The sequence below is a fragment of the Osmia bicornis genome, chromosome 11 (genome assembly GCF_907164935.1).
Source record: "Osmia bicornis bicornis chromosome 11, iOsmBic2.1, whole genome shotgun sequence".
In the NCBI taxonomy this organism is placed as follows: Eukaryota; Metazoa; Arthropoda; class Insecta; order Hymenoptera; family Megachilidae; genus Osmia; species Osmia bicornis.
In genome coordinates, this window is record NC_060226.1 from 2176762 (window position 1) to 2203512 (window position 26751).

The 26751-nt window shown below is 33.5% G+C and overlaps 5 protein-coding genes across 8 annotated transcripts; 2 read left to right on the forward strand and 3 right to left on the reverse strand.

Moving 5' to 3' along the window:
• Positions 1–63: 63 nt before the first annotated feature.
• LOC114877754 (sarcoplasmic calcium-binding protein 1) lies at positions 64–2355 on the forward strand. The gene is made up of 5 exons (XM_029190732.2): positions 64–362; positions 1215–1381; positions 1453–1582; positions 1652–1755; positions 2131–2355. Exons 1-5 carry the CDS (start codon positions 311–313, stop codon positions 2257–2259), a joined length of 582 nt encoding a protein of 193 aa, XP_029046565.1. The 5' UTR covers positions 64–310; the 3' UTR covers positions 2260–2355.
• A 1975-nt stretch (positions 2356–4330) lies between these two features.
• LOC114877775 lies at positions 4331–8268 on the forward strand. The gene is given in 7 exon segments (XM_029190768.2): positions 4331–4774; positions 4854–4965; positions 5126–5285; positions 5288–5478; positions 5554–5832; positions 5927–6225; positions 6289–8268. Coding segments are annotated over 7 exon segments (1950 nt in total). The 5' UTR covers positions 4331–4682; the 3' UTR covers positions 7106–8268.
• Positions 8269–8299: 31 nt separating this feature from the next.
• Positions 8300–9276, reverse strand: LOC114877778 (uncharacterized protein C1orf158-like). Its single transcript, XM_029190774.2, has 4 exons — positions 8986–9276; positions 8775–8905; positions 8498–8689; positions 8300–8416 (listed from the first exon to the last, which is right to left on the reverse strand). The coding sequence occupies exons 1-4, from the start codon at positions 9274–9276 to the stop codon at positions 8323–8325; spliced, it is 708 nt and encodes a 235-aa protein (XP_029046607.2). The 3' UTR covers positions 8300–8322.
• A 780-nt stretch (positions 9277–10056) lies between these two features.
• LOC114877774 (kinesin heavy chain) lies at positions 10057–18128 on the reverse strand. Of its 3 annotated transcripts, none has more exons than XM_029190766.2 (12): positions 17377–18128; positions 16237–16378; positions 15987–16160; positions 15640–15908; positions 15085–15568; positions 14450–15000; positions 14250–14390; positions 13894–14178; positions 13499–13684; positions 13220–13423; positions 12865–13159; positions 10057–12622 (listed from the first exon to the last, which is right to left on the reverse strand). In XM_029190766.2, exons 1-12 carry the CDS (start codon positions 17533–17535, stop codon positions 12546–12548), a joined length of 2967 nt encoding a protein of 988 aa, XP_029046599.1. In that variant the 5' UTR covers positions 17536–18128; the 3' UTR covers positions 10057–12545. The 3 variants fall into 3 exon arrangements, with proteins under 3 accessions (XP_029046599.1, XP_029046598.1, XP_029046600.1); XM_029190765.2 differs by having other exon boundaries at positions 15079–15568; XM_029190767.2 differs by having other exon boundaries at positions 10057–12680; positions 15079–15568; positions 17377–18125.
• A 937-nt stretch (positions 18129–19065) lies between these two features.
• On the reverse strand, positions 19066–26730 carry LOC114877773 (E3 ubiquitin-protein ligase HECW2). Of its 2 annotated transcripts, none has more exons than XM_029190762.2 (9): positions 26437–26730; positions 24722–25960; positions 23555–23845; positions 23217–23415; positions 22600–23135; positions 22187–22524; positions 21927–22127; positions 20887–21846; positions 19066–20774 (listed from the first exon to the last, which is right to left on the reverse strand). In XM_029190762.2, exons 2-9 carry the CDS (start codon positions 25916–25918, stop codon positions 20663–20665), a joined length of 3834 nt encoding a protein of 1277 aa, XP_029046595.2. In that variant the 5' UTR covers positions 25919–25960; positions 26437–26730; the 3' UTR covers positions 19066–20662. The 2 variants fall into 2 exon arrangements, with proteins under 2 accessions (XP_029046595.2, XP_029046596.2); XM_029190763.2 differs by having other exon boundaries at positions 26372–26730.
• Between the last annotated feature and the right edge of the window lie 21 nt (positions 26731–26751).

Sequence of the window (26751 nt, forward strand, 5' to 3'; positions counted from 1 at the left end):
CCTTCTCTTAGGGGGGGTACTCTAAACTTAGATACGACTCGAGGAGACTCGATTTGAGTTCAGTACAAAACCACCATCCTCTCGAGCCACTTTCTCTCTCTCTTTCTCGCGGTTTCGTGTTTGTCGCGGCTCGTTGAAATTTCCAATAACGAGAGCTGCTGTAAGCGTTCCGCTCTGATCATCTTCGATCTTCGACGTCGTATAACAGAGAGAGAGAGACGTTGAAGAAAGAACACAAGTCACGCAGCGTGAAAGAAAACTGTAATACAAGCAACAGAAAGTTGGTATTGACAGAAAAATAACTCGGAGAATGGCGTACAGCTGGGACAATCGAGTTGATTTCATTGTCAGGTTCCTTTATGGTTAGTACTCGGTCATTTCTGTATGGCAAGTACCACGTGTGACGCTACATCTTTTTTTTTTCGAGATAGATCGGGAGCATGTACCACTCTTGCGGAAGTTTATGGAAGTTTCTTTTTCGTTGCATCGATTATTTATCCCCTGCTCATGAGTGAGTGTGTACGCTCTAACAAAGTTGTTCGATTAATAAAAAGAGTTCGAAGGAACGAGATAAGCTTCGTTCTTTTGGCTCCCAGAGTGTCATACTTGTTTAGGATTTAGGTTGACTTCAAAGTATACCACGCTGTCGTCGTAACGTCTGCAATTGACCGATGCCAAATTTAAGCTTGGCTCTAATTTGTTTTACGGATCATTCTACTCGGCCTTTTTCACGAACAATAACATTTATAACTTAACCTGTAGTAACAATTACCTATGCGCGTATTTAAGGTTATTCGATAGTAGATACGAGCTCCAAATGAGACCGTTATTTTGAAATTTGTCGAAGATCGATATAATCGATAACATCGCTGCGTCAACGGAATCGATGATTTGGTTAGGGTCGATAATCGAATCGACCCATCCGATCGATTAAATTGCACGATTACTGTATCGATATGAAACATATATGATCTGTGTTTCGAATTAGATCGAACGACTGGTCTTCGAATGTTGGACTTACAGTGACAAAGGTCAACATTTGCCAAAAATTGAAATATTTGGAGCATGTCCAGACGTGTAACGACAAAAATTTCTTTAGACACAAATTGGCACCGACCGATCGATTAATTGGCTGACTTGCACGCATTGGCTTTTATGTTTTGTGTAAATACGAATTAACAAAATATACTTAAAACGGTGCTTACCGTATCTAGATACGGATAACAATGGCAGATTGGAGAAGCACGATTTCGAGTGCATGGCGCTGAAAATGACTCTGATCGAGGGTAAAGGAGAATTTAGTTACAGTCGATATCAAGAAAATCTACACATCATGCTCTCTTTATGGGAAGAAATTGCGGAGCTTGCGGATTTTAATAAGGTAAAATTCATAGAGCGATACGTTTACCGTGTTATTCTTCTTTGTCACTTACTTTTATATCTCTTATTCAGGATGGTATCGTAACTATAGCAGAATTTAAAGATGCGGTTCAGAAAAGTTGCGTCGGAAGAGAGTATCAAGATTTTCCACAAGCGATGAAGATGTTTATCGATAGTCATTTTAAAATCGTAGATTTAAATGGTATATAAAATGATAATTTATGCTTCTGGCTATCATAACAAATTTGATATATCGTTCTTTCGTTTTCAGACGACGGTGTAATCGCTGCCGATGAATTTCGCTACAATTGTGTAACAAGGATTCCCGTAGATAACGTGAACATTTTAGACGAAGCCTACCAGAATCTTCTTAATGTAAGCTCGTGTTTCGAATGATTTAAAGTCCGCTTAATCGGATTTGCTATGCAACCTTTTCGCTGTCTCGCGTCTATATATAGAACTGTTTTTGATCCTTGACCTAGCAAACGATTCATTTCGTATGAAAATACGAAATTGTTTAAGCAGCTTTTCTAAACTAGTCATAACACTTGCTGTTAATAATATCAGAGACACAGAAAGAATAACAAGATCAATAAAAGCAAAACTATATCTAAGCTTGACATAAAGAACAATAGTTTGACTGCATGCCAACTTTGACGGTTATATTGTACATCCGATAGTTGGCGAAAGCATGAATCAGCAACCAAAAATGTTTGTACTGAGCTAACAATTTTATTTTTTCATTTACAGGATGACGATAGGAGACGCGGAGGATTGACTTTGTCTCGTTATCAAGAATTATATGCTGAATTCCTCGGTAATCCCGACGAAAATTGTAAAGCAGTTCACCTCTTCGGTCCCCTGCACGCTATGGGTTAACACTGTGGTCTCGGGATAACGCCCACCTCCTGTGTACACGTACAAAAGACAATTTATGTAAGGATATAACACAATAAATGCCATATTTTATTGTAATAGTAGTGTTTCGATCATAAACTTCCCTTTCCTGGTCTTCTGGCGGATTCGAGCGGATGTCATACATCTATGTATCGCTTACATGACTGCATCCCTTACATAATTGAATCCCTTACATCCCAGCATCTCTGACATTACTCTTTTTTTTTTTTTTTTTTTTTTTTTTTACGTGGTGGAAATCTTCAGAAAGACACCTCCAACCCCCCTGGGGAGGGGCCGGAGGTAGTGTGGGATTTTTACCCACTAAAACCACCACGGTGGCCGGCACTGGGGCTATAGACACGTAGACCTTTGACCCTCCAACATGTGCCAAACTCCGCCAACATCGGGGGCCACACCCGATGCCGGCACACCTCGCGCCGCGTGCAGTGGAGACCGGGGCCCCAGCCCCAGCCCCCTACAGCCCTGCGGCGCCGCTTCATCCCTTACATCCCGGCATCCCTTACATGCCTGTATTCCTTACATCCCTGCATTCCTTACATGCCTGTATTCCTTACATGCCTGTATTCCTAACATCCCTGCATTCCTTACAGCCCTCCTTTCCTTACATGCCTCCATCCCTTATATCCCTGCATCCCTTACATGCCTGTATTCCTTACATCCCTCCTTTCTTTACATATCGCCATCCCTTACATCTCTGTATTCCTTACATCTCCCCATCCCTTACACCCCTGCATTCTTTTCATCCCTACATTCGCGAAAATTTCGAAAAAACAGCGCCCTCTAGTGGCAAAAATTTAAACTAATATCTCGATGTCGAATCAGCGCCCTCTGGTTTTTGAAAAAGGAACTAAATCAAGCAGAAATTTTGGCCCTCTGGCGGCAAAAATGTGAACTAAAATCTCGACCTCGAGTCAGCGCCCTCTGGTTTTTGAAAAAGGAACTAAATCAAGCAGAAATTTTGGCCCTCTGGCGGCAAAAATGTGAACTAAAATCTCGACCTCGAGTCAGCGCCCTCTGGTTTTTGAAAAAGGAACTAAATCTTGCTCCATTTCTGGCCCTCTAGCGGCAAAAATGTGAACTAAAATCTCGACCTCGAATCAGCGCCCTCTGGTTTTTGAAAAAGGAACTAAATCTTGCTCCATTTCTGGCCCTCTAGCGGCAAAAATGTGAACTAAAATCTCGACCTCGAATCAGCGCCCTCTGGTTTTTGAAAAAGTAACTAAATCTTGCTCCATTTCTGGCCCTCTAGCGGCAAAAATGTGAACTAAAATCTCGACCTCGAATCAGCGCCCTCTGGTTTTTGAAAAAGGAACTAAATCTTGCTCCATTTCTGGCCCTCTAGCGGCAAAAATGTGAACTAAAATCTCGACCTCGAATCAGCGCCCCTGGCGGCGAGAAAAGGGACTAACTTACCTTTACTTACCTTTACTCGAAGCAGTCTTTATAATATATTTATTATAAGGAATGCAGAGATGTAAGGATGTAGGGATGAAAAGAATGAAGTGATAAAAGGAATGTAGGGATGAAAAGAATGCAGGGATGACAAGAGTGAAGGGATGAAAAGAGTGTGGTGATGGAAAGAATGTAGGGATGATGAGAATGTTGGGATTCAAGGAACGAAGAGATGTTTGGAATATAGGGATGAAAAGAATGTAGGGATGATAGGAGTGTAGGGATTTAAGGGATGAAGAGATGTAAGGGATACTGAGATGGCCTTGGCCTATAATGAGGGATAAAATTATATAAATAACTGGACAAAGTAAAATAAATAGGATCCTCGGCTGCGACCCGGAAGAGGAATATAATCATAAATGTTATTCCCCTTCGATGAGCTTATTTAATAAGCAAAAAAAAAATAAATGCAGTAAATTTACCAAACTCTGGAAAAAAATTATACTGGTTGTGCCCTCTTCATACGGACCTGATATTATCCTGGGGTGTTAGGGACCCTGATGTATTGGTGGCGCTCTCTGCATACCGACCTGGTGGCGACCGGGGTGCCAGGGACCCCGATGCTTCGATGACGCTCTCTGCATACCGACCTGAATCATCTTGGGATGTCAGGGACCCCGAAGCGCCGGTGATTGCGATAACGGTACTTGATAAATGCTTAAAATTTTATGAAATATAAGTGTAAAATTTGTCTAGAATGTTACTGACGCCGTAATTTAACCCTTAATTTCGATTTAACACAAGTAGTGAACAGTGTTTTTCTATAATTGGTACAAAGTACATAATATTCAAGTGCTACATACAAATTTACACGCCACGTGACTGCATGGTTTTTATACAGTGTGGAATACATAGGTTAAGGATCAGACACTTTAACCGGTTGGCGGGAGATGAACTTTGCCCTTAATTATTACATTTTCTTCACATAAAAAATGGAATTTGACTTGTCGTTTAATTTCCTATGCATATTTTCTATTATTTTGTTAATATTTGTCACAATTATCACCGTTGTTCAGAAACTAAAGTAAGCATATCTTCACATTTATTTCTTTCGTTGATTATAATTATAAATATATCATATTTCATTCATGTATTATATTAAGATGGCCTGTAAAAGTAAACTGCTGGTTTTGTAATAATAATACTAAGATTTGGCGGCAACAGCTTAACTGGTGGATGTGTCCGCATTGTGAACAGTATAATGGTTTTTCCAAGGTAAATCAATATATTCAATTAAAATTTAATAGCACACCTAATTTGAATAAATATATCTATGGTATGTATCAAGATCTATATTTATAAAACGCAAAATTATTTTTAAAATTTCATGTGTTTAAAATATTGTTTATATTTTGTATTCCACATCAAATTTTAGAATGGTGATTACACGTATAATATACCAGAACAATATAAGACTTCAGATGAAATCAAAAGATACTGTACAGTCAACCAGGATACATCAATCAAGAAAGTTGCAAAGAATGATCTATGTACACAGTGTAACATTAATGAAAGCTTAAAATTAGCTAAATTGTCGACTACATACCTAAGAGTGAAAGAAATTATGAACATGAGATAAAACAGTACAGAAATATTTTAGAGCAGCAATATCCATTGTGTGCAAAGTGCAAAACTATAGTACATAGGGTATTAAGTAAACAAGCATTATGGCTTGCTCAATATAAAATGTTATTCTTTAAAAAGAAACCTTTTAATATAATTGTTAATGTTGGTATTTAAATTTTATTAAGCAATAGCTTTAATCAAAATTACCTTTTGTCATACTTTTTTTATTCTTTGCAGGGTACAAAATATTCTGAACCAATATGTAGAACAATCTCAACAATATTAGGCTCTATGGTGGCATATGATATGGATTTTGTATATTTGCCAATTGGAGGATTACTTTTTCAATTCTGTGCCTGTTGGTCAGCTTCTTCGAGAAAACATAATTCTGATATATTGCTCATGTTTTTATGGATATGTACGATTGTACTTTTACCTTTTAAAGATGCAAAGTTGATTAAAACAGATTTACAGAATGCGTGGTTTTCTCTTGAATATATAACACATTATCATATGGTATGCTAATCAATCGAAACAAGATATTTGACGTTAAAATTTATATTTTAATAAGATCATGTTAAGTTATTAATTTTCAATTATTCTTTTTTAGATAATGTTATTTGTCTTGGTTATAGGCTATATCAACATTAAGCCTAAATCCTATAAAAGTACATTGAATAAAAATATGTCATTCAAAAAAATTGAATCATCCACGAAAGATACAGTGTTCTCTGATTTATATACAAAGACTTTAAATGAAAAGCACAATTTTAATTCTGAAGTTACCGATGATTTAAATAAAACAGTTACTAACCAATTGTTCTCACCACCAAATACAATGAAACACCATATGGCTCTTTATACCGAAAAGCCAGTGAATTCAAAATCGGCACTTTTTCAAACTCCATTGTAAGTAACACAATTTCAAATAATTATCTATATAACATAAAAACAATGCATATTATATTACAGTAAAAATCACGAATCAGAGTTACCGCAATCGTCTATTAAGGATAGTAATATGAAATTTAATTCTACTCCTTTAAATAAAAAGAATGTGATAGACAATTTCGCATTGAATGATAGTTTGGATACATTAAGTATGTTGTCGTTAAGCGAAAAGAAACCTAAATATGTAATTAAAGCACCCAAGATTTTTGAAAAGAAAGTGTATGGTACAAGCAGTCTTGACCTTTTCAAAAAGTCTGGCAAAAGGCACATTTTATCGCCACCGAAATTAAAAACGGTTACGCAAACATCGTGGGTAGCTGGTGGTTATTGGCAAGAGGACATTGATGTACCATCATTATCTAGATCATCCAGTCAAAGCTCTGGATTTGGTTCTACGTGTTCTAATTTTGCTCCATCCAGAGAACCATCCGTACATGAATTTGATCAATGTTCGGTTATGTCAGATGTAACACAATCTTATTATACTTCGAGACAAAGTACTATTCATCCTGTTGGATCATTCAATCAACAGAACGCATACTTATTTTCAGAGCCAAGAAATTCAGTTAGTAACCAAACAATGAAAGGGGCATCGCCTAATTTTTATGCGCCACAGCCGTTCGTACTGCCTGAGGCTTACAGAAAAAGTAATTCAGTTTATCTTGATCAGTCTTTACAAGGACAAAACATGAATGTAAGTGATATTAAAAATCCTTCTGAAATTCAAATGTTTCCTAGTCATACCACTATTGTAACAAGTCCTGTTTGGTTACCAGCTCTTTTATGTGGTTCACTTGTATTAAATATAGTAGTATTGTGTACTACTTTGTCACGTTGAACAGGGTATAAATTATCATTTTTCCATTATTCTTCCTTAATTCGTATTCGCTGTGTGTACGTATTTTAGTTATCAATCAAATATTACGTTGATCACTGTTTTTAACAATCGATAATTATTTTTAATATAGTAATCAATGAATAAAATAGAAACATTTCATCCTATTAACGAATAGACGTACTGCCAGTATAGTTTTCTGTTATCACAAATTTTTCTTAATATCATTTAGTTTTTTACTATAAATAAATATTATTTTTTTATTTTTATTTGTATAAAGTTTTGACAATAATCTGAATATTACGTTAAATGGAAAATGATAAAACATATGATACTGATTTGATAAAAAATTTGTATGACATTCGAAATTGTCGAACTTGTGATAAAGAAAATGGTCTCCATGTGTGTTCATTAGTAAGATATATACATAGTCCAACAAATTTAAGAACTAAGAATTAAAGAAATAATATGAAATTATGGTTTTCATATTGATAATTCTTCAGTTTTTATTAAAGACTAATGGTATTTTTCAATTCTTATAACTCACTACAATATGTTAATACGTCGTCTACAGTCCTGTTAAAATAATATTGTTATTGTAATATATGTTGATTTTTTGTGTAAATTTTGGTATTTGCAGTCTTGTACTGTTGTTTTATTCGAAAATAAAAACAGTTTTTTTTTATAACCATGGACTTAATTTCAATATATTTTTAATTGTAATAAAAATAAAATTCCTTCCAATATTTTATAATTAAAACAACCGCAGGCGGTAAAGTACAAGTTAGCGATACCATAAGAAAGGCAGGATCAGAATTAAAGTTTCAGTAATGTTGTTACCATATCTTGCAAAGATTTTGGAGAAAGTAATTTTAAGTTTTTGTTAAACTGTACCATGTTTATAAACTTTAATATTTATAGCTATGTGCTTCCATACAAGTACTGCTTTTTTTCTATATACTAATGAATAAGACTGCTAATAACTTGCAATTTTTAATGCATTTAAGATAAGTAGTAAGAAATATCTGTCGTTCAACAATTTTGTATATGTGTGAATTATGAAATTTCTAGTGTTCTATATTTGTAAGAACTTATACATAACACGATTATTATGTTAAAACATAGCGTTAAAGTAATTTAATAAACATTGTAATATCTTTACCTGAGATATTAAATTTTTATTGAAGTTCACACTGTCCATTTGATTTTGAATTTATAATTTATCGTATAAGTAAGCAATGCTTAGTATCTGATAATTTACGTTCAAACTGTTTAAGATCCGGTACATTAAAATCCACTATTCGTCTGCGAAATCTTTATAAAAATTAAATCTTGTAATTATGTAGAAGTAATAGAATATTTACCATCGATTATGGTAATACAATTTTAACTTACTTAACGTTTTCTTTAGTATTTAGTGGTTTCGATGGCTCAAATTTTTCTCTGTACGTAGTTTGCCATCGATATTTGGCTATTCCCTCTTCCGAATTTGCGTATATTTCTTCTTTCAACATATTTCCTAATCCAAATTCTGTTAATGTGCCGAAACTTTTTGTCAAATCTAATTCGGGAATCCATTGTCGCTGTCTCCAGGTGCAAAAATTTTATACCACTTTACCATTTAATTACTCACAGTAATATCTAATTACTTTGGTACACGAAGAAATTATACCTTGCATTATATGATCTAATTCTAGGTCCATGAAGAGTTTTTGGTAAAATATTATAACATAAATCATAAGTTGTTGTCATGTTGTTTCTATACTCCTCTCTGTGATCTAGTAATGTTTCTCGAGCCAAACCCTTATCATAAATTTATTTAAAAGTATTACTTGTTTGATGTTATTTATGTTGTTTATGGTAAATTATATTCCCTTCTGTACCTCAAGCATTAATTTGTTGTCCCACTTTGCATTCTGATTTGTTTGCCAAGTCTTATTAGTATGAACTATGTAATCTATATCGTATGATGTTCTCCAATTATCAGGTTCAGGTGTATATACCACTCTGCGTTCAAACCAATTGCCTACTAATGTTTTTGGTGTATATTTATCTTCACTTAATACTGGTGCTCGATCGTATTTACTCTTTGGATCTAATTTTTCTCTTACATTTGTTAGTGACGATGAACTTCCTAAGCATTGTTGTTTCAAATTCCAGTGCATCGCATCCATCTTTAAATGGTACAATAAGAAGTAAATGAATGAAATAAATATTTAGTTTATTGGAACATTGAACTAAGATTTAAATTATCATATATATTTACATAGATAACAATATTATAAAATTAATAAGGATAGTTAAATATTCATCGTCTGACTATTAAATAAATGCAAATATACAGATAATATAAATTATTTTATTATTAAATAAATATATTATCTAAGAATTAGTATTTAAAATTTAAATGATATTCCACTAAAAAATTACGTTGTGTTCTTAATGCAGACATCTTGATCTTATTAATCAAGTAATAGTAGTAATAAGAATGATAGCAGTAGGTAGATTTCTTAAAAGCAATTTTAATTAAATCAGAGTGCATCATCATAATTCATATAGTACCTTGCAGTTACAGCCTCTGTAAATTCTGCATACAAATTTACCACCTAATTCTATGAAAATTCTTTAAATTTCTACTTCGTTCTACTTTCTGCTGCAGATGAGGTAGACCCGAACAAGATCAAGGACTTGAAACAATATTATGATATCTAGACAAGACATCCAATAAAAGAGAATGTATTATGTGCATTGCATTTTTATAGTAGATCTACTTCGATTTTTAAAGACTTTGCTTTGCACCATCGAGCTTCAGTATAATTTTTCAAACATGTCTGTAATTCATATTATGTGGAGTTTGATTAAATTAATGCATGTATGAGATTATACAATCATTTTTTAAAGCATAAATACACATACGTTTCTCAGTATGTTTCTAAAACAATGAAACGAATATCTACATCTGTCAACTTATTTATTTCCTTCACATCCGCATATTTCATACAGTTTACAAAAAAACGGCAGCAGTTATAGATCAACCTCGTCTTTAACAGTAATTCTTGTCTTCTTGTGTGAATATACCATTACAAGATAACTACTTTTTCTTTATTATAATTTTAAACACGTTTGAGGTATTAAGAAAATAATAATAACTCTGGTATTCTCTGGTTTGTTTTTTCTTTCATGCATAGCATATCGAGAACTTTCGATTAAAAAGATTTTCTTGACGAGCATCTGATTATTTAGGAATTTTTTATACAATAAAATTCGGTGTATTTTTTTAAGCTCCATTACCTGTTTTAAATTACACAAATCATACAAAATTATGAAGTAAAAAAATAATAAATACATATGTATGTAACAAAAAAAAAAAAGAAAATTTGTATAATTTGAATTAATTTAGTACGTTCCAAGCTTTGATTTACATACTCAAATGACTACCATCACTTTAGAAATTGTTCACCCATATCAAAAAAATCAATAATGTCTTTACAATATTCTATAAAAATAAATGTTATTTAATAAGGAAAAAACGGTTGATGCCCAAAATTCATAACTGAAAAGTTTAGCTAGGCTTTACAATTAAATAACTTAACAAAATATTATTGAACCACGCTTCATAATTCAGCAGATACATCGACACCTTATTTGCACGATAGAATGAAAATACATTATTGTATGATAATATTTTGAAAATTTTTAAGGCTTTGAAATACTAATATTAAGTGTATTTTGCGATAAATACATGTATTTGTAGCCTTTTACGTGTAGGGCGTTTTGCAAAGATAGTTTTCTTGATTTGCCAAACTAATGTAATGGGGTACGATTATATTTACATACATTGGACAAGAATATTTCAATAATAATTGCACTCATTATGCACCACGCACTTGTCTTTGCATCATAGCAAACACAATTTCAACCTCGATATCACAAAAGTTAAAAAACGGAAGATGACAAAAATGATCTCGTATGGAAACATGATTTCTTTCGTTGTTAACAACAAAAGAGAATGATTCATAAAGAAAATGTTAATCCTTTTTGCCTACATACCATAAACGATCTGAGCGTAACAAGATTCCAGTGTATCAGAAAGCAAACAGGTATTTTGTTGCGCACAGTTTACAAAAACCTATATCTTAAATTAATAATATTTAGAATTCTCTTGTTCTAGACAATACATCAAGTACGTGTGGCTCATAAATTTCTAAGAGAACCATAAATAAAGTAATTACGAAAAGGATGTAAAAAGTATATATCGAAAAGCATTAATTATCGACAAATAGAATTAAAGATTAAAGTTTGCTATAAAAAAAAAAAAAAAATTGAAGAAAAATGTGTATTCAACTATTACAATTAATGGAAAAGAAATATGCGTGAATAAATTTTCAGTGGCCTACAACAGGTTTTAGGAACTTAAGCAGACCTGTGCAATAGCTCTCAATTAGATGTACAATATACATCTAGGTAACTTCCGAGCATAAGCTCGCCATGAAGAGAATTGTAAACTAATTCGTTCACCTAAAACAAAGAACTTACAACAGACCAACTTTCGTCGGTCTGTAAATTGTAAGTGTAGTATAAAAGCCTCTGATATAAACAAGAATAAGCGATAATAAATTAATTTAAATTAGATGATTATATAAAGATCGATGCAATGAAAATTAGACTATTATTAATAAAATAAACGTGAAGGAAGATAGGGGTGAAATTGTTCTGTCGAAAAACGTTTTCTCATAAAGCCATTGGTTCTTGGACCCTTAATAATTAGAATAGCCAACAAACTTAACTACTGGTTAAGCGAGCTTTCTGTAAAGGTCCGGAAAAGTTTGTTTGTCGCGAATCCGTTAATAGCAATGGAGAGAATTCTTACAATTATAAATACTTATAAGCCACGATCATTCCTACAACTTTTTTTTCTTTTTCGAAGCCACATGTCCAATCGCATTTTACGTTAGCGATACCTACCAAATCTTAAATAGTACTGCCTCGTTCGTTCGCAAATTATTAATGCCGATAGCAGATTTAATCAGACTACTATAGACAAGTCAAAGAAATCGTCTTTAGTCACTTTGAAGAATTACTTTTCTACCTTGTAATTAATGTAACATATTTCTTTTTTTGAAAAGCTGTTTAAACATTTGATACGTGGAACATAGTGTACAAAATACTTTTATAGAAATAAATGGTACAACATTATTACGTGAGGCCTTTGCATGATTATTTGATAGACATTCACCTTTATTTATCGTGCATGATATTAAATTAAATAATTTATAAAATTAACTATTTACAAATCGATAGGACATGCAGCATTAATTTCATAACTTAATGCACTTATATGAATATACCTAAGCACATGCTTGATTCGAAACAAATAAAAAGAACTGGCGGTGCTCCTTGCGGATATATTACGTCTATTACCCTTACTATATAATTGTAACATTTATGTGTATCCACTACAAATCAGAGTCTCTGGAACTCTTTTGTTTTCATTGATGAAAGCGTTCTTGCGTTCGTTTTCTGTAAAAGTGAAGGGTTTGGCATTATGCTCACGATCACTGTACGTTGTTACCCATATCTGAATAGAAACATGAAAAAAAATAAACAAATATCAAAACTGCATTAACAAAAATATTAATTAACTAAAACTTAGTTACTTAATAAACGATACATATATATAAAAATAAAGAACGTAGATAAAAACTTATTATTTTAGAGACATAAAGTAAATTTATAAATATCTAGGAATTATTATTACTTACCACGATTCACTGTTCTAATAGCGTTAACATTAGTTAAATGATGTTGACCAGCTCTGATTGGCTTAGCAATCTGTGCACTAGGTCCACGACGGGCCAAATTCTTTTGCCTAACAGCTTCTTTGATTCTGTCTACCTCGTATTGGTAGCGTTTGCGATCTCGCATTGCACCTTCTTTGGCATCTCGCAATGCTGTTTCGAGGGCTTTTACACGTTCCATTGTAGCGCGCAATCTCTTTTCAAGTTTCGGTAATTCGCATCGAAGATCAGCATTGTCCCTTACAAGTTGTTTGTGAACCTATTCAAAATAGATATGTTATAAAAAAAAGATCATTTATAATGACAATTTATAATATACCTTTGTGAGCTGATCCAAATTATTTTCAAGGAATGAAATCTTCTGTTTCTGAGTAAGTGATCCACCGTCGTCTTCGTTATCTTCCGCATTGATCGTCTTCTTTATTCTAGTCTGTAGATCTTGAACGAATAGTTTGCGTAAATTGTGCAGTGTTTGAAGTTCTTTGGCTACTGTTTCCTCCAGACCTTTGAGATCTTTTCGAGCCTACAAAAGACAAACCAAGTGGTCGATAAATCTTCCGGCTATTCGGTTATGTTTTATGATCAGATTTTTACGTACTTGTTCACGGCGTTCATTAAGTAAAATAAGTTCTTGCAGCTTAACAGACTTGTTTGCTTCTTCTTGTTTCAAACGTTCATAATCGGCCTGCATTTGTTGATGAGCTAACGTAAACTTCTGATTCAAGTCTTTAAGTTCGCTGATCAGATCTTGCTTCTCAGATAATTCATCTCTAAGCGCAGCGACCTGTAATAATATTCATACATTAGTAATAATGTATGACATTTACGTATTTTAACACATTGTTGACCGAACACGAGTTAATTTGTTTATTAAGTTTATTTAGATTGTTTTACCTCCACATTCAATTACGAAATAATAGCCGGTGACATGAGATTGTTTCTGTGTAAAATTGCCGGTCAACAATGTATTAATATAAATAAAAATAAGGTCACTTGTTTCTGATGAGCATCTCGCAATTGATCCATTTGTTCTTCCAGTGCCACTCTCATTTTTGTTGCTGCTTCCTTCTCTTCTGCTTTTTCTTTGTTGGTAACTGCCTGTACTTGTTCCGCAGCCTTTAGCTTGGCACATTCTTCGCGTAAAGCATCAACATCTTCTTCCAAAGCACGTTTGCGTGCTTCCGCCACTTTCATTGATTCTGTTAGCGTTTGCATGCGAGCTTCGTGTTGTGAAATTAATAAACGGCATTCGGCGAGATCTTTTTCATATTCAGCAACCTAAAAATTTATGAATGAATATTATAATATATAACGCGATGAATTCAAAGAGTACGAAAACGAATACTCACTTTCTTGTTACAGTCTACTTGGAAACTTTCTAATCCTTGGCAACGTTGTACTAAATTCTTCACCTCTGATTTCATTTTGCTAATGAAAAGCCTAGCTACCGTGAATTCTTCTTCGAGTTTACCGTTACTTTCTTGCGCAACCTATGAAATATAATTGTTTAAATACCTCGATTGAGAAATACTACAACTGATTTATGTACCTTTAAGTTTTCGTCGCCGCCAATGGCAACTCCGATTTCGCCTAAATCTTTCAAGAAGTTCGCTAACATTTCAGCGATGCGTTTTCTTTGATGAGCAGACGTGTCCCGTAATTGCTGTAATTCGGATGTAGTGCTATTCAATGCTGCCTGCTTCGCCAAAAGTTCTTCCGTCAAAGATTCTAACTCCTTGTTCTTCATTTCAACCTCTTGAGATTTCTGGTCATAATTAACAGCCAACTCTTCCAGTGCTTGTAAAACTTCTTTAACTTCCTCTTTAGCATTTTCGTGTTCTTGTTGTATTCGATTCATTTCTTGTTGAAGTTTTTCGTATTCCCGTCCTGCAGTTGCGATTAATTCTGCTTGTTCGTCTATTTGTTCCTTCAAGTTCTCGACGTATTGTGATTGTTGATTAATTTCCTCGTCTTTGTCATCTAATTGCTGATAAAGTCTTTCACGTTCCTCTTCCAGTTTTTGTCTTTCTTCATTCGACAAGGAACCAGCCATCAGACTACCACCAGGAGTGGCTGGCATCGGACCATCGTCAATTTTACCTAAATAAATAGTTTATATATTTACAATAACTATATAATTTATGAGATTACCCTTTAATATAATCAAGTGATTTATACCATTACCCTCAATGGACATATTAATTGGTGTTGTAACATCTGGCGCTTCCACCAAATTAACTTGTTCTTCAGGTTTAACTGTTTCACCCTGTCGCCAACGTGATAATTCAGCCTCCAATTTTTCAACTTTTCCTTTCAATCTAGCTGCCTTTTCTTTTTCCCTCTCATAACGGCGTTTCCATTCTTCGGCCGTCAATTCCTCATTGACACACACAACATTCTTAATAGTCTTAGCGCGTTTACCAAAATCTAAAGTGGATTTCGTTTCAGATTCATTGAAACTAGCTGGCGAACAACAAATAATAATTGTTGTTCTAGCATTGCCACCAAGGGATTCTTGTAGAATTCTAGTTAACTTTGAATCACGATAAGGAATGTGAGTTTTATTTCCATCGGCTAAAGCTGAAATTACATTGCCGAGTGCCGACAGAGATTTGTTAATATTTTTTGCTTCATCGAGCACAGTGCCCTCTGCTCCAGTTTTGGAAACCTAAGGTGTAAAGTAAAAGTTATACAATTGTACAAGTGATACAATAGTTTATTTAAATAGACATAACATACCTTTTCTGAACCAGCCAAATCAACAAGATATAATTTTCCGGAAAGCTTTTTCTGATTCTCTAAATTCTCTTGTTTAACATTTATTAGAAATACAGAATGTGAACGCGAACTGTGCTCGTTCATGTTAGTCACAGCAATATGCCTATTTGACTTTCCTTCTTCTATTACTTCAAACACTTCTTCGGGACTAGATACAAAGCGCTCTGTCGCACCTTTTACAAACGGAACTCGATTTTTATCTTCGTGTACACTTAGATTCACCTTAGACACTGAAAAATACAAACGGTGATAACAGATCAAAACGATCAAATTTGATGTGTTACAAAACTGTTTAACAACATTCTTACCATCAAGAAGATCTCTGATTTTATCCATGTAAATTTCAAAGTATGATACCTTAATATGGAATTCCAGATTTTCTTCCATACCATAGATATGATTAAAAATATCATTAACAATTCTGGGTATAATACCCTGTTTATTTGGATCTCCAATAACACCCTCCATTGTGTGTGTTTTTCCTAATTGTATAGAAATATTTTATGAAGAAAAGTATGCCAAGTATTTACATTTCATTCTTTACAAATTTTTCTTTACCTGATGATGTTTGACCATACGCAAAAATAGTGCCGTTGTATCCTGCCAATACATCTGTGACAATTGATCTGGCTGCTTCATTGTATACTTTGTCTTGAGTAGCATTCGGTTTAAATACTTTGTCAAAAAGGTATACCTTTCCCTAAAATAACATTTCAATATTAAATTAAAAAATATAAATTCATTAATTTGAAAATCAAATACAATAATTTTAAACAATGCATATAGAATCAATTAGAAATTACATAAGAAAGGACACGTGTATGTTATGTGCATATATTTCTAAATCTTTATGTGGTACAGAAAAGAATACAGCAACTAGAAGAACATTTGCTCTGAATAGAGCTTTGTTCCACGAAGCTCTTGAAACAATAGCAATATCTTTGCTAAGTTTTAAAGGAGATCAAAAGGCTTTTATACAAAGTGATGTATTCAGGAAGAGGATAGGAATATTTATTTAAAACCATGTGTAATCATCTTAATCTTACAACATGAAATCTGAAAGTAATAACACTCTATTATCAGTTAGAGAAATACATACTGATCATTTGATAATAATCTTTTCATACTTTATCTATGTCCCTTTACACAATATAAGTTAATTTACTTTTTAATATGATTTAATCTTGTATTCTATTCTTTGTAAATGTATAATAAGAATTGATAAGAACTAAGAAATACATAATCATTGATTAGAATAAAATCTGAACGGAAATTTAATGAAATATTTCGCGAACTTGAAATGAACATCGCAGGAATAACCAATTCGGCGAGAGCATAATTTAAAACACAAAAAAAAATAGTTATCTTTGCGTTTTAAAAAAAAAAGGTCGATAATTTGAGCGCGTATCTATTTCGAAATTAAGGTTTAATCAGCCGTTTAAATAGGTGCGTCGAAGAGCACTAATACAGGCGGAATAAAATCGATTTCGCCGAAAATAACAAATGTGAATCATCGCAGGTTGTTCGAAATATGTTGAAAACGATATTAAATTCATAGCATGCGGTTTGCGGACGGGATACTGCAGAAGAAGGACTTGAAAGCAGCTGTCAGCTGTGAGCGGTGACATCACACGTAGGCTGGACATGGGTTAATGAGTGTAATAACTAAAAAATACCAATGACGTATGTAAAACCTACCCCGATGGAAATGCAATTTTCGTCACCGCCGGAAGGGAATTTGACGATGAACTTCGAGCCAGCCTTTTCCTCAGAGTCGTTCAACGGTCGAAACCTACAAACTACCTTAATACTGTCCTCCGCGGCAATCTCACGCTCCCTCGGCGTCTCCATTGCCATATTTCGGTAGTTCGTATTCGTGACACAAGTTCCTTAGTTCTTCTAATTAGTCACACTTAAGAATGATTACCGATATCCCGTAGAGTGCATAGGCGACGAGATGATCTCGTGAACCGCATGAAGAACCACTACCGTCTCTCTGTCACAAACCACAGCCCGTTTCGGAGCCAGTAAAGATGGCTGCCGTTGCTTGATGATTTTTGCGGGTGGACTGATTTGCGTGTGCAGAGGTGAGAATCGGGTATCGCACTTATGATAGACCAGGAAAGGAACATGGACGATAGGATACTCCCGGCGATATTAATTTTTAATACATCGCTACTCTAAACTATGTACGCAAATGCTTTTTGATTATATTCAGTTCTATAAAAAAGCAATTGATCAGAAGTCTAGGCAAAGTTTTAGCGCAAACGCGTCGAACTAAAACGTGCGCGCGCGCTGTACAATACTCGCTTGCTTGCGCATTCGAAATATTGCCGATGAACATTGTACGTTCTCGGGGCTGTAAATCTTCGTAAACGTAGCTTCTCACATTTTTTTTTAAATTGCCTTTCTTCTTTTAGCGAATCATGTAAAAATTTCTAGTCATACATTATCTTTAAAGAGCACTTCTACCTGTGGTCAAATCAAGTACTATTCTGTATTTAGTAATGCATTTATTATTTATGATATTTTATTAGATTATTTTTGATAAGATTGTAAAATTATCTTTAGAAACAATGTTTGAATATTGAAATCTTTGAAAATTAATTTCCTACTCCTCTACCAGATGGCTATTCATATTTACCCTTTGAATTAGATATTGTATATCTGATTATGATATAATTTCATGACTCCATTTTTATTGGCGCAGTATGCACGGAATTCAAATTTTGAATCGTTTAATTTATTAATTTTATTAATTTCATGTTCTTTGATATTCAATTGTATAAATAAAATTTGTCATCGAACTATTTATTCTAATATTCATGTTTAGTGAAATGGATACTATTATTTTTCTGCTACAAAATTGCAAAATTAAGTCGGAACCGATTTCATTTATGTATGAATATTTTTATCGATTTTTCACTATTACAATACGAGCTCCGTTTCTTTACCCTCATTATTTTTATTCTTATGTCCTGTCGTGACCTTCATAACTTGGCATTTATTGATTCAAACAGATTTTACATCATGCAGGAATTGCATCACTCGTCGTGCACTTTTTTGACTAAAATCATTTTACATTTCCCTTAAAAAATAAAGCTTTATAGTATACAAAAAAAAATTGTACATTTAACGCGATGTATAATTTCTCTACTACAAGTTACTAAGTGTAAAAAATTTCCGCTGGATATTTTTAGAAAATTGTAAAAGCATACCACGACTGAATTAGACTTTTCAGAATACACTAATCATTAAGTTTCAAATTCCTACCGTTTAACTATGATGAATTTATTTCGTTGTGATTAATAAATATAATCGTTATAAGTTTTTTTTTTTAACGAAAGATGTTTAGCACATATTAGTGAAGAATAACAATATTCAATGTAACATAACAAAAGAGGCACATTTTATTTTCTTTAACAATAAAGTAAAGAATGCTCTCACACAGTCATGGTTCATTGTAAATATCGAGTCATCTATGATTATAATGCCTGTATACAATATATACTAATTAGTCTACAATTTTTCTATGCTACATGACTAGTTTACAAATAATATAAAGTGTGACCTATGTCCAACAATCACATAATATTAGTATTTCCATTTAATAAATATTGTTGTTATTATTACTACATTAAGATTATTATTGTTATTTTATTAACATCGTTGCCATTATCGCCATACAAAATCAAAGAATCGCAGAAATGAAATTTAGTTAACAATTAACTTTGCCAATGAAGTATCATCATTATTTTTTTTTACACAGTTTCAGGAACCAGTGTTGTATTTTATATTTCGTACATGCTCTTTTTTTTAGAGATAAAGAACGATTAAACGATTAAGAGATGAACATTTTTTGTTGCGAAAAGCCGCAGAAGCGAGATTAAAGTTCAAGAGGTAGAGTAAATCTTGAAGCATAAGGACATCTATATACATGTCCATCGATTCTTTGCTACAATTAATATTAAAGAACTGAGTGAACAAATTCCAAACGAATGTTCAATACATTAACAACAGTTCTGTAAAATGTTTGTATTAATTCTAAATGCAAAATAAAAAGTTGAACAATAATTTAATTATGATTACTTTCATTGACTTTATATTCTTCATATACTATTCATACGTTCGTTGTCTATTCATTGGGTTTTCTGGTTTTACAAATATGCGATTAAATTTTTCGGTTAATCAAAAAATAAATTAGAAGAGATATTCCTAAATACGGAGTAAAAATTATTTGTCTTATTCTCTTGTATAATATTATTAACTGATCATGACGGTATTAAATAAATTGACATGGAATGTCTGAAAACATTAGAAAAATAGCTGCAAATTCAATATTTAAAAATATAGACTAGAAATCATCATCGTACCTATGAACTAAGTAGACCACAGAATAAATTATTAATACCACTGTACTATGATTTTCTTTATGAAATGCATTATTTGTTTTTCAACGTTCATATAAAACCTTTAAATGTATTTTTGCGAAATGGAAAGAAAAGAAAGCTTTTTAACAAGTTACATTAAATAAGTCACATGTTTCTTTTTCATTACGAATTCAATTCTTTTACTATACCTATGACGTTTTTCCAACAATCTTCGTAATCATTCAAATTTGAACAAAAGTAATTTGTATTCTTATCGAAATACTTCGTCCAATAGATCAGATCTCTTATTTTTATACAAGACATATACTTCGCGAATTATTATTCAATTTTTATAATATAAATAGATTACAGCAACATGTATACAATATTTAAAATTTTCAAAATATGCGCAACTGTTTTTCTCTTCGATATTTACATTTTGATACAGTTTTGATTGTAATGATCTTAAAAATCCAATCATTGTGAACAATAGAATACGCGACGAATATACCTTTACATCCATGAAGATACTTCATTTAAATAATATGAAGCTCCACTTCTTCATTATATCATCATCATCATCATATATTTGCTGTAATCGTAGTAAATTCGTTTTATTCTATTCCAAAGGTATTTGTTTCTTCTACAGCCAATAAAAGCTTTTCATATAAAATCTCAGGTGTAGGATACGGTGGAAGATCCAAGCGATTAAAGCATGTGTGAGCTCTGAAAATATACTTACTTTGGATAATAGCATTAAGAACGGAGCAAATTCTATCAGAAATCAATGATGGAAAAGCAGTAACAAAATATGATAAAAATTATAATTGTTGCATACCTGGGCAAACTATTTGGTCTTCCCCATTTCTCGATGCAAAATTTTCGTGGCCCTGTAGATCCACGTAAAGCTGCAAATCCTTCGTATGGAATGCTTGATGTGCCAGTAACAAATTGTAACAATCTCAATCGTTGTTCGTTAGTAAATCGACTTATACTACTCCAAAACCATTCAACTACTGGATGGGCATCGTGGTAACCACTCCTGTATTCCGTATGCGTTCTCCAATCGTTAAGATCAATTTCAGCTGCTCCAGCTATTACTAACTCTAATTCTCGTGCATCAAAAACAGACACTAATCGTGGATCTACAACTTCGTAAAATCCACGAACCAAAGATTCAGTTTGTTCAGCGACACCACGCTCGAGTCTCCAACGAACAACTCTTTCAAGATATTCTTTTTTATTTTTCTCGGTAACCGGTATATTTCTACCTCCCGGTTTTAATTCACGTTCAGCTACTCGTCCCAACAGTTCCTCCGTCACGGAGAAAGTCAATTCTAATGGTTCAATACTTATATCTTTCTCTTTGATCCACATCAAACTTTGATGAAACTCTTGATCCAAACTCTCCAGATCGCTCAGACTCGCTGGTATTCTCAAAAGTGCTTTATAAAACGGTCTGGTGAAAAATGCGTCAAGCAAATACTGATGAACTAAAGCTAAACCCAAAACTCTCCCTGAAAACCTGAACCAATCGTGGTAATTATCTACGAACGCTGACATTGGTGATACTTGTACGGTATAAGTATCATTGGCAGAATACTCGAATAATCCATAATAAGGATTAAAAAGTTCACGCGACAGGTGAAAGAAAAATTCTCGAGATGGTCCACCGTAATCTAAACCTTCTTCGTGATCAAACATAACTACTAATTTCCCTTTTTGCAAGTCTTTCTTTGATGCTGCCATAATGCGAGTGAAAGCATCTTCCAGAAGATGTTCTCTTCTAATGTGTAATCTAAACGAAGTAAAAAAAAATGTATTCTTCAAGTTGGTATATCAAATTAATAAACTTAATAATAAAATTAATAAACTTACTTTAATTTTCCTGGACCTTGCCCGTATCCTTTACTTTCTAATTTTCTATAAAATGTTCTAAGTTTAGCTTCAAAATCTCTCCTGTACGGAGCTGGAGCTCTGGCAGAAGCTCTCGTTAAACCAGGCGAAGCATGTGGACTACCCAAAGGAGATCTACCCACATTTCCAGGTACATATGACATAATTTCTTGTTCGAATAAGCTGTAATAAATATTTCAGTTATTATTTTATCCTATACCACGGGAGAATATGTTTTATACCTTAACAATAACGCTAGTGGTACATCGTGTCCCAATCGTTGTAAAGCAGTTGTGCCCTCGATTCTTATAGTACTGACTTTCTCTCGAAGCGCAATGTTTTGTCCTAATGCCGAGTGTCTTTCCTTTAATATGTCCATTATATTAGGTTGACGTAAAAAGGCAACAACTTTGTCATTGTATGCTACAGGTATTTCAGGTGCAGTTGTAATAGCCGATTGTTGCGGTCTGGGTGGTGGTACAGGTGCTTCATCTAATAATGCCCGGGTATGTGTTGGTTCGGTAGGTAATCTTGGATCGATGAAAGACGTTGCTTTTCTGGCGTGACAAATAAAAAATCTCTGGAATTAAATTAACACGTTTAAAAACGGTGATACACATTCGCCATGAAATAATTGAAATGAAACTACATTTACTTTGCCTGTTCTGTCAAGTTTCGATTCGTAGCCTCTTGGAAGCTCTTTGTTGGGATCGGCAAATAAATTTATTAGCGCGACTAAATCTCTGTTATGCTCGTATCTTGGAAAAACTGATTTATCTCTTCTGATTCGGCTGATCATATGTTTTAAACTGGAATTACGATTATACAATTCCACCGCTTCCATATTGCTATGTAATACCGTGAAAAAATCTGGTCTTATCAGAAATAATACTGGGGGGCTCGTGGTAATGTCGAATGGCTGAGATTCGTTTCTTTCGGTTGGTTCGTTACATCGTTCAGGGTTATCGAAATTATTCCCATTTGGATATTGCGAGCTGGACGGCTCACGATCGATATTGTCTGGTCGTGAAATGGTTCGACGTACACTTTGATAGCGCCGATCTAATTGCTGCCTTCGAAGATCGCATCCTGTATTCCGTGTTGTTAAATTGGGCCTTTGCCAAGTCGTAGTCCGATTAATATGATCTATGTAAAACACTCGACCATGGCTGTCGATTCTTGCTTCCCATGCTATAATAATAATACATTAGATTAATTTAATTCTGCTTGATTACAAAATTATTATGAATTAATAGAATCTTATTATTTTACATGGAGGCAGAGGTTCTTCAGAGGATAATGGTACATTTGACGTTTGATACATCGGTAATGGACGTAACAATTTTGGCCGATGAGTAGGCGTTGGCGGACACTCTAACTGATTTGGTAATCCGGTTTCTGGTCTTTCCAATGGTCTGTGCGCTCTTGGTGAACTTAATAATGCTATACTTTTTGTAACAGCTTTCCGTGACTAAAATATTACATTATTTTTAGAAAATATTAAGATTCAGAGCCAGGAATACAATAACATATCAAGCATAGAGTTTAAAATTATGTATATACTTACCGATTACCCAAAGTGCATATATATATATATTTCTTTTAATTACCTTTGAATTAGAGGCTTCATCAACATCTACAATTTCAAATCCAAAGCAATCTTCAGGGTGCAAAGGTGCAGAGTACTTTTGAAGATGTCTTTTAGGTAATTCTGGCGGACCAGATGGCAAAGCATTACTTCTGTGTAAGAGTTTGTGCGTTACCCGTGGTGGAAGTGGTGGAGGGTTTGGATACAATGTTTCGTATAAACCTTCAGGAAATGAAAAGCCCTCTGAACTCCGCCATAATTGATAATATTCCACACCTTCTTTCGTTACAATACCATTTGTATCACATGGCCTCTGAAGTGAAATAATTTTTATCAATTTTAATTTTCAAAGCAATTGTATAATAGTATTAACAGTATTGATGTTACAGATTGAATTTGTAAATCTGAAGGAGTGTAATATTAACTTTTCATTGCACATGCACGCATAAAGGCCAATTTATACTGGACCATAACGTTATCGTACTCCAACAAGAGTAAATAGTAAATAAAGTATCGATAACCGAATGTAAATATTGATTGATTGATTGATTGATTGTACGGTTTTCTTGGGCCTGCCCAAGATGGCGTTTGTAGAGGGGGAATCCCCCCTATTTAACGGCCATTTTCTCTCAAGATACCGATTCCATACGGGCGCTTCTGTACCGCGCGGAATACAAAAAAATTTGTCACGCTCATACACCGATTACATTATATTTCGGTTCCACATTCCATTGGTTGTACTCATTTCATCTTGTTCTCTTATACATCCCACGCAGACCTCCATCTACCGAGGGGTTGCCCCCTGCACATCTCGCCCTTTCTTTCCACTCCTCATATTACTTTCCCTAATTTGTCTAGAAATCTGGAAATTGTTTTAAAGATTCCTGCTTTACCTCTCATGACCATACTATAAACTTCTGTCCCTGTCTTTATTCCTTTTTTCTCTAACACAATTCCCAATTGCCTCCTTTCCACGTAAAATCTTTCACACTCCCAAATTACATGGTCCAGGCTTTCCTCACACCGCCCACAAGGGCGAATGTAAATGTGGGAATTAATACGTTGACGATAACGTTACCGTGCAATATAAATTGACCCTAAAGTTGCAAAGAAAATATACAGAGTGTCCACATAAGGTGATACGATTTTGGTATTATCAGTAACGTCGACGTAGTTAAAGAAACTGCACCTTTTTGGTCCCATTATGACCTAAAACTGCTTGCTGTGATTCTGTATCAGAATTACTTGCATCGCTACTATTCGAAGATCGAGGTTCCATCTCTAAACCTTTAGAGGATGATGGTTCTAAAAGTGCCACAGCATTTTCTTCAAGTTCTGTTTGTTGGGCACTGGCAGTTCCAGGTAAATTTTCTAAAATTGGCAGTTTAAATGGTTTCTTAGTAATATCATTACAATGTACTAAGTCTGCCAAATTATTTGATGATTTTGGCACACTTTTAGACGCATGTGAATGTGAACTACCAGGTTCGTTCAGTTTGCTTAAATTTTCGTTTGCATTTTTGTTATTATTTTCAGCTAAGTTTAATAATTTATGCGCATTGGCAATTTCATTGCTGTGCACTTCGTGTATCGAAGCAATCGAAAATTGTGGCTGTTTGCTGGAACTACACGAGGCTATACTTTCCAATGGTATACTACAGGCATCTTTCACAGAATCTCTGTTATTAGTACCAAGTACTTCACTCTCATTATTGTTATGTCTATCTCCTGTGTTTTGTTCGTACTGTGATTCTGTACTACTAGACTGTAAATCTTTGCTAAAAAATTGTTTCTTTCTAATCATGTTTCTGGAGGATAAAGGTAATTGTTCATTAACGCTTGTTACCTTTCCAGGATTGTTATCAGTACTAACCAGAAAACACTTCTTTCTTATTAAATTTTTATGAGGTAACGATGTAAATCTCTCACTCAAGTTTTGTACAGTATCATTACCCAATTTATTTGAAACATTAGTACTATTTTCAATTTCGCTAACTATTGTTGACGGTGCAGCAGTCTTTAAAACCATGCTTTCTCTATTACATTTTGATTCAGAACATGCACTTGGTTCTTCAAAAGAATTTGGACTGGTAGTATTATTTGTATTATCGATTACTTCTGTTTGCTGTAAACCATTTTCATTTGGTACATGGTTTAATTCTAATGGTAAAGAAGCATTCTCTGCTTCTTCTATAAAATCATTTTCAACATCAGAAGTAAATACTTTTTTACTATTATTCTTTATTACAGGTTCCATATGTTTTGTAGCAGCTGGGGATCCTTCGTTTCCTGTGCCAAGCGTTAACAATGTATTCTGTTCTTCAGTTTCATCTCCTCCATTATCTTTCCCACAAGCTGTATCTTTGACATTATTTTCAGATGGCATTTTTTACAACATATTACTAATCAATTCTATTTATTTATATTGCTGTAAATAACGAAAAAAAAAATATTAACACAATAGATATCAATCAAATTATCCTAAGATTATGTGATCCCTAAAAAAAGTATGTCAAATGAAATTAAGACTACATGTAACACTTGATTCTTCTGACTTTTTAGAATATGTAACATTTTAAATCAAGATAACATATTTCAAAATCAATTCTTTAAATCTAAATTATGTATAAAAAATATTAAAATATTTGTTTAAATGTAAGATACAGTACAATTATGAATTATACAATATGACTCATGAGCCTTTCAGAATTCCTACAATTAAGGATGAAAGATATAGAAATAATCTTTATTAAGTAAACGGAACACGTTACGGTAAACATATTATCCTTGATTTTATGATGCTCTATCATTAAAAAAAGTATACATTAACGATTAGTACCATGAATTTTATACATTTGAAGTATAGAATTATATGAAAACCATATTAATCATAACATCCGGTACCTGCATGTATTACATTTTTCCAGATATTTTAAGTGAAAAACCGTAGTAAAGACATTTTACATCACATTTACATATTCATTTACTCTCATTACACGGATACATCGAGAAACGCGTTAGTTTGACAGAAAAGATATAGCAGACTGTGTCTGGTAACTTTTCGCAGTGTCATATCCTGGTTTCTCAGGTGCATCAATCATGAATTGTAGCTTTATCTTATTGGTTAATTAAGATGACATAAAAGTGATTGAAATTATTAAGCAGATTGTTCAGTTATTTTTTCAGTAAACCTTTAATGTAATGTATACTTTTCTTAAC

Coding starts and splice junctions, on each gene's coding strand:
- LOC114877754 (XM_029190732.2), top strand. CDS start 311: ATGGCGTACAGCTGGGACAATCGAGTTGATTTCATTGTCAGGTTCCTT. Junction 1,382..1,452: donor AGCTTGCGGATTTTAATAAG/GTAAAATTCATA, acceptor TCTCTTATTCAG/GATGGTATCGTAACTATAGC. Junction 1,756..2,130: donor CCTACCAGAATCTTCTTAAT/GTAAGCTCGTGT, acceptor TTTCATTTACAG/GATGACGATAGGAGACGCGG.
- LOC114877778 (XM_029190774.2), bottom strand. CDS start 9,276: ATGGATGCGATGCACTGGAATTTGAAACAACAATGCTTAGGAAGTTCA. Junction 8,690..8,774: donor ATTAGATCATATAATGCAAG/GTATAATTTCTT, acceptor TTGCACCTGGAG/ACAGCGACAATGGATTCCCG. Junction 8,417..8,497: donor AATACTAAAGAAAACGTTAA/GTAAGTTAAAAT, acceptor ATTTTTATAAAG/ATTTCGCAGACGAATAGTGG.
- LOC114877774 (XM_029190765.2), bottom strand. CDS start 17,535: ATGGCAATGGAGACGCCGAGGGAGCGTGAGATTGCCGCGGAGGACAGT. Junction 15,909..15,986: donor AATCAGAGATCTTCTTGATG/GTAAGAATGTTG, acceptor TGTATTTTTCAG/TGTCTAAGGTGAATCTAAGT. Junction 15,569..15,639: donor ATTTGGCTGGTTCAGAAAAG/GTATGTTATGTC, acceptor TTTACACCTTAG/GTTTCCAAAACTGGAGCAGA.
- LOC114877773 (XM_029190762.2), bottom strand. CDS start 25,918: ATGCCATCTGAAAATAATGTCAAAGATACAGCTTGTGGGAAAGATAAT. Junction 21,847..21,926: donor CAAGGTCCAGGAAAATTAAA/GTAAGTTTATTA, acceptor TACTTCGTTTAG/ATTACACATTAGAAGAGAAC. Junction 20,775..20,886: donor AGACCAAATAGTTTGCCCAG/GTATGCAACAAT, acceptor GTATATTTTCAG/AGCTCACACATGCTTTAATC.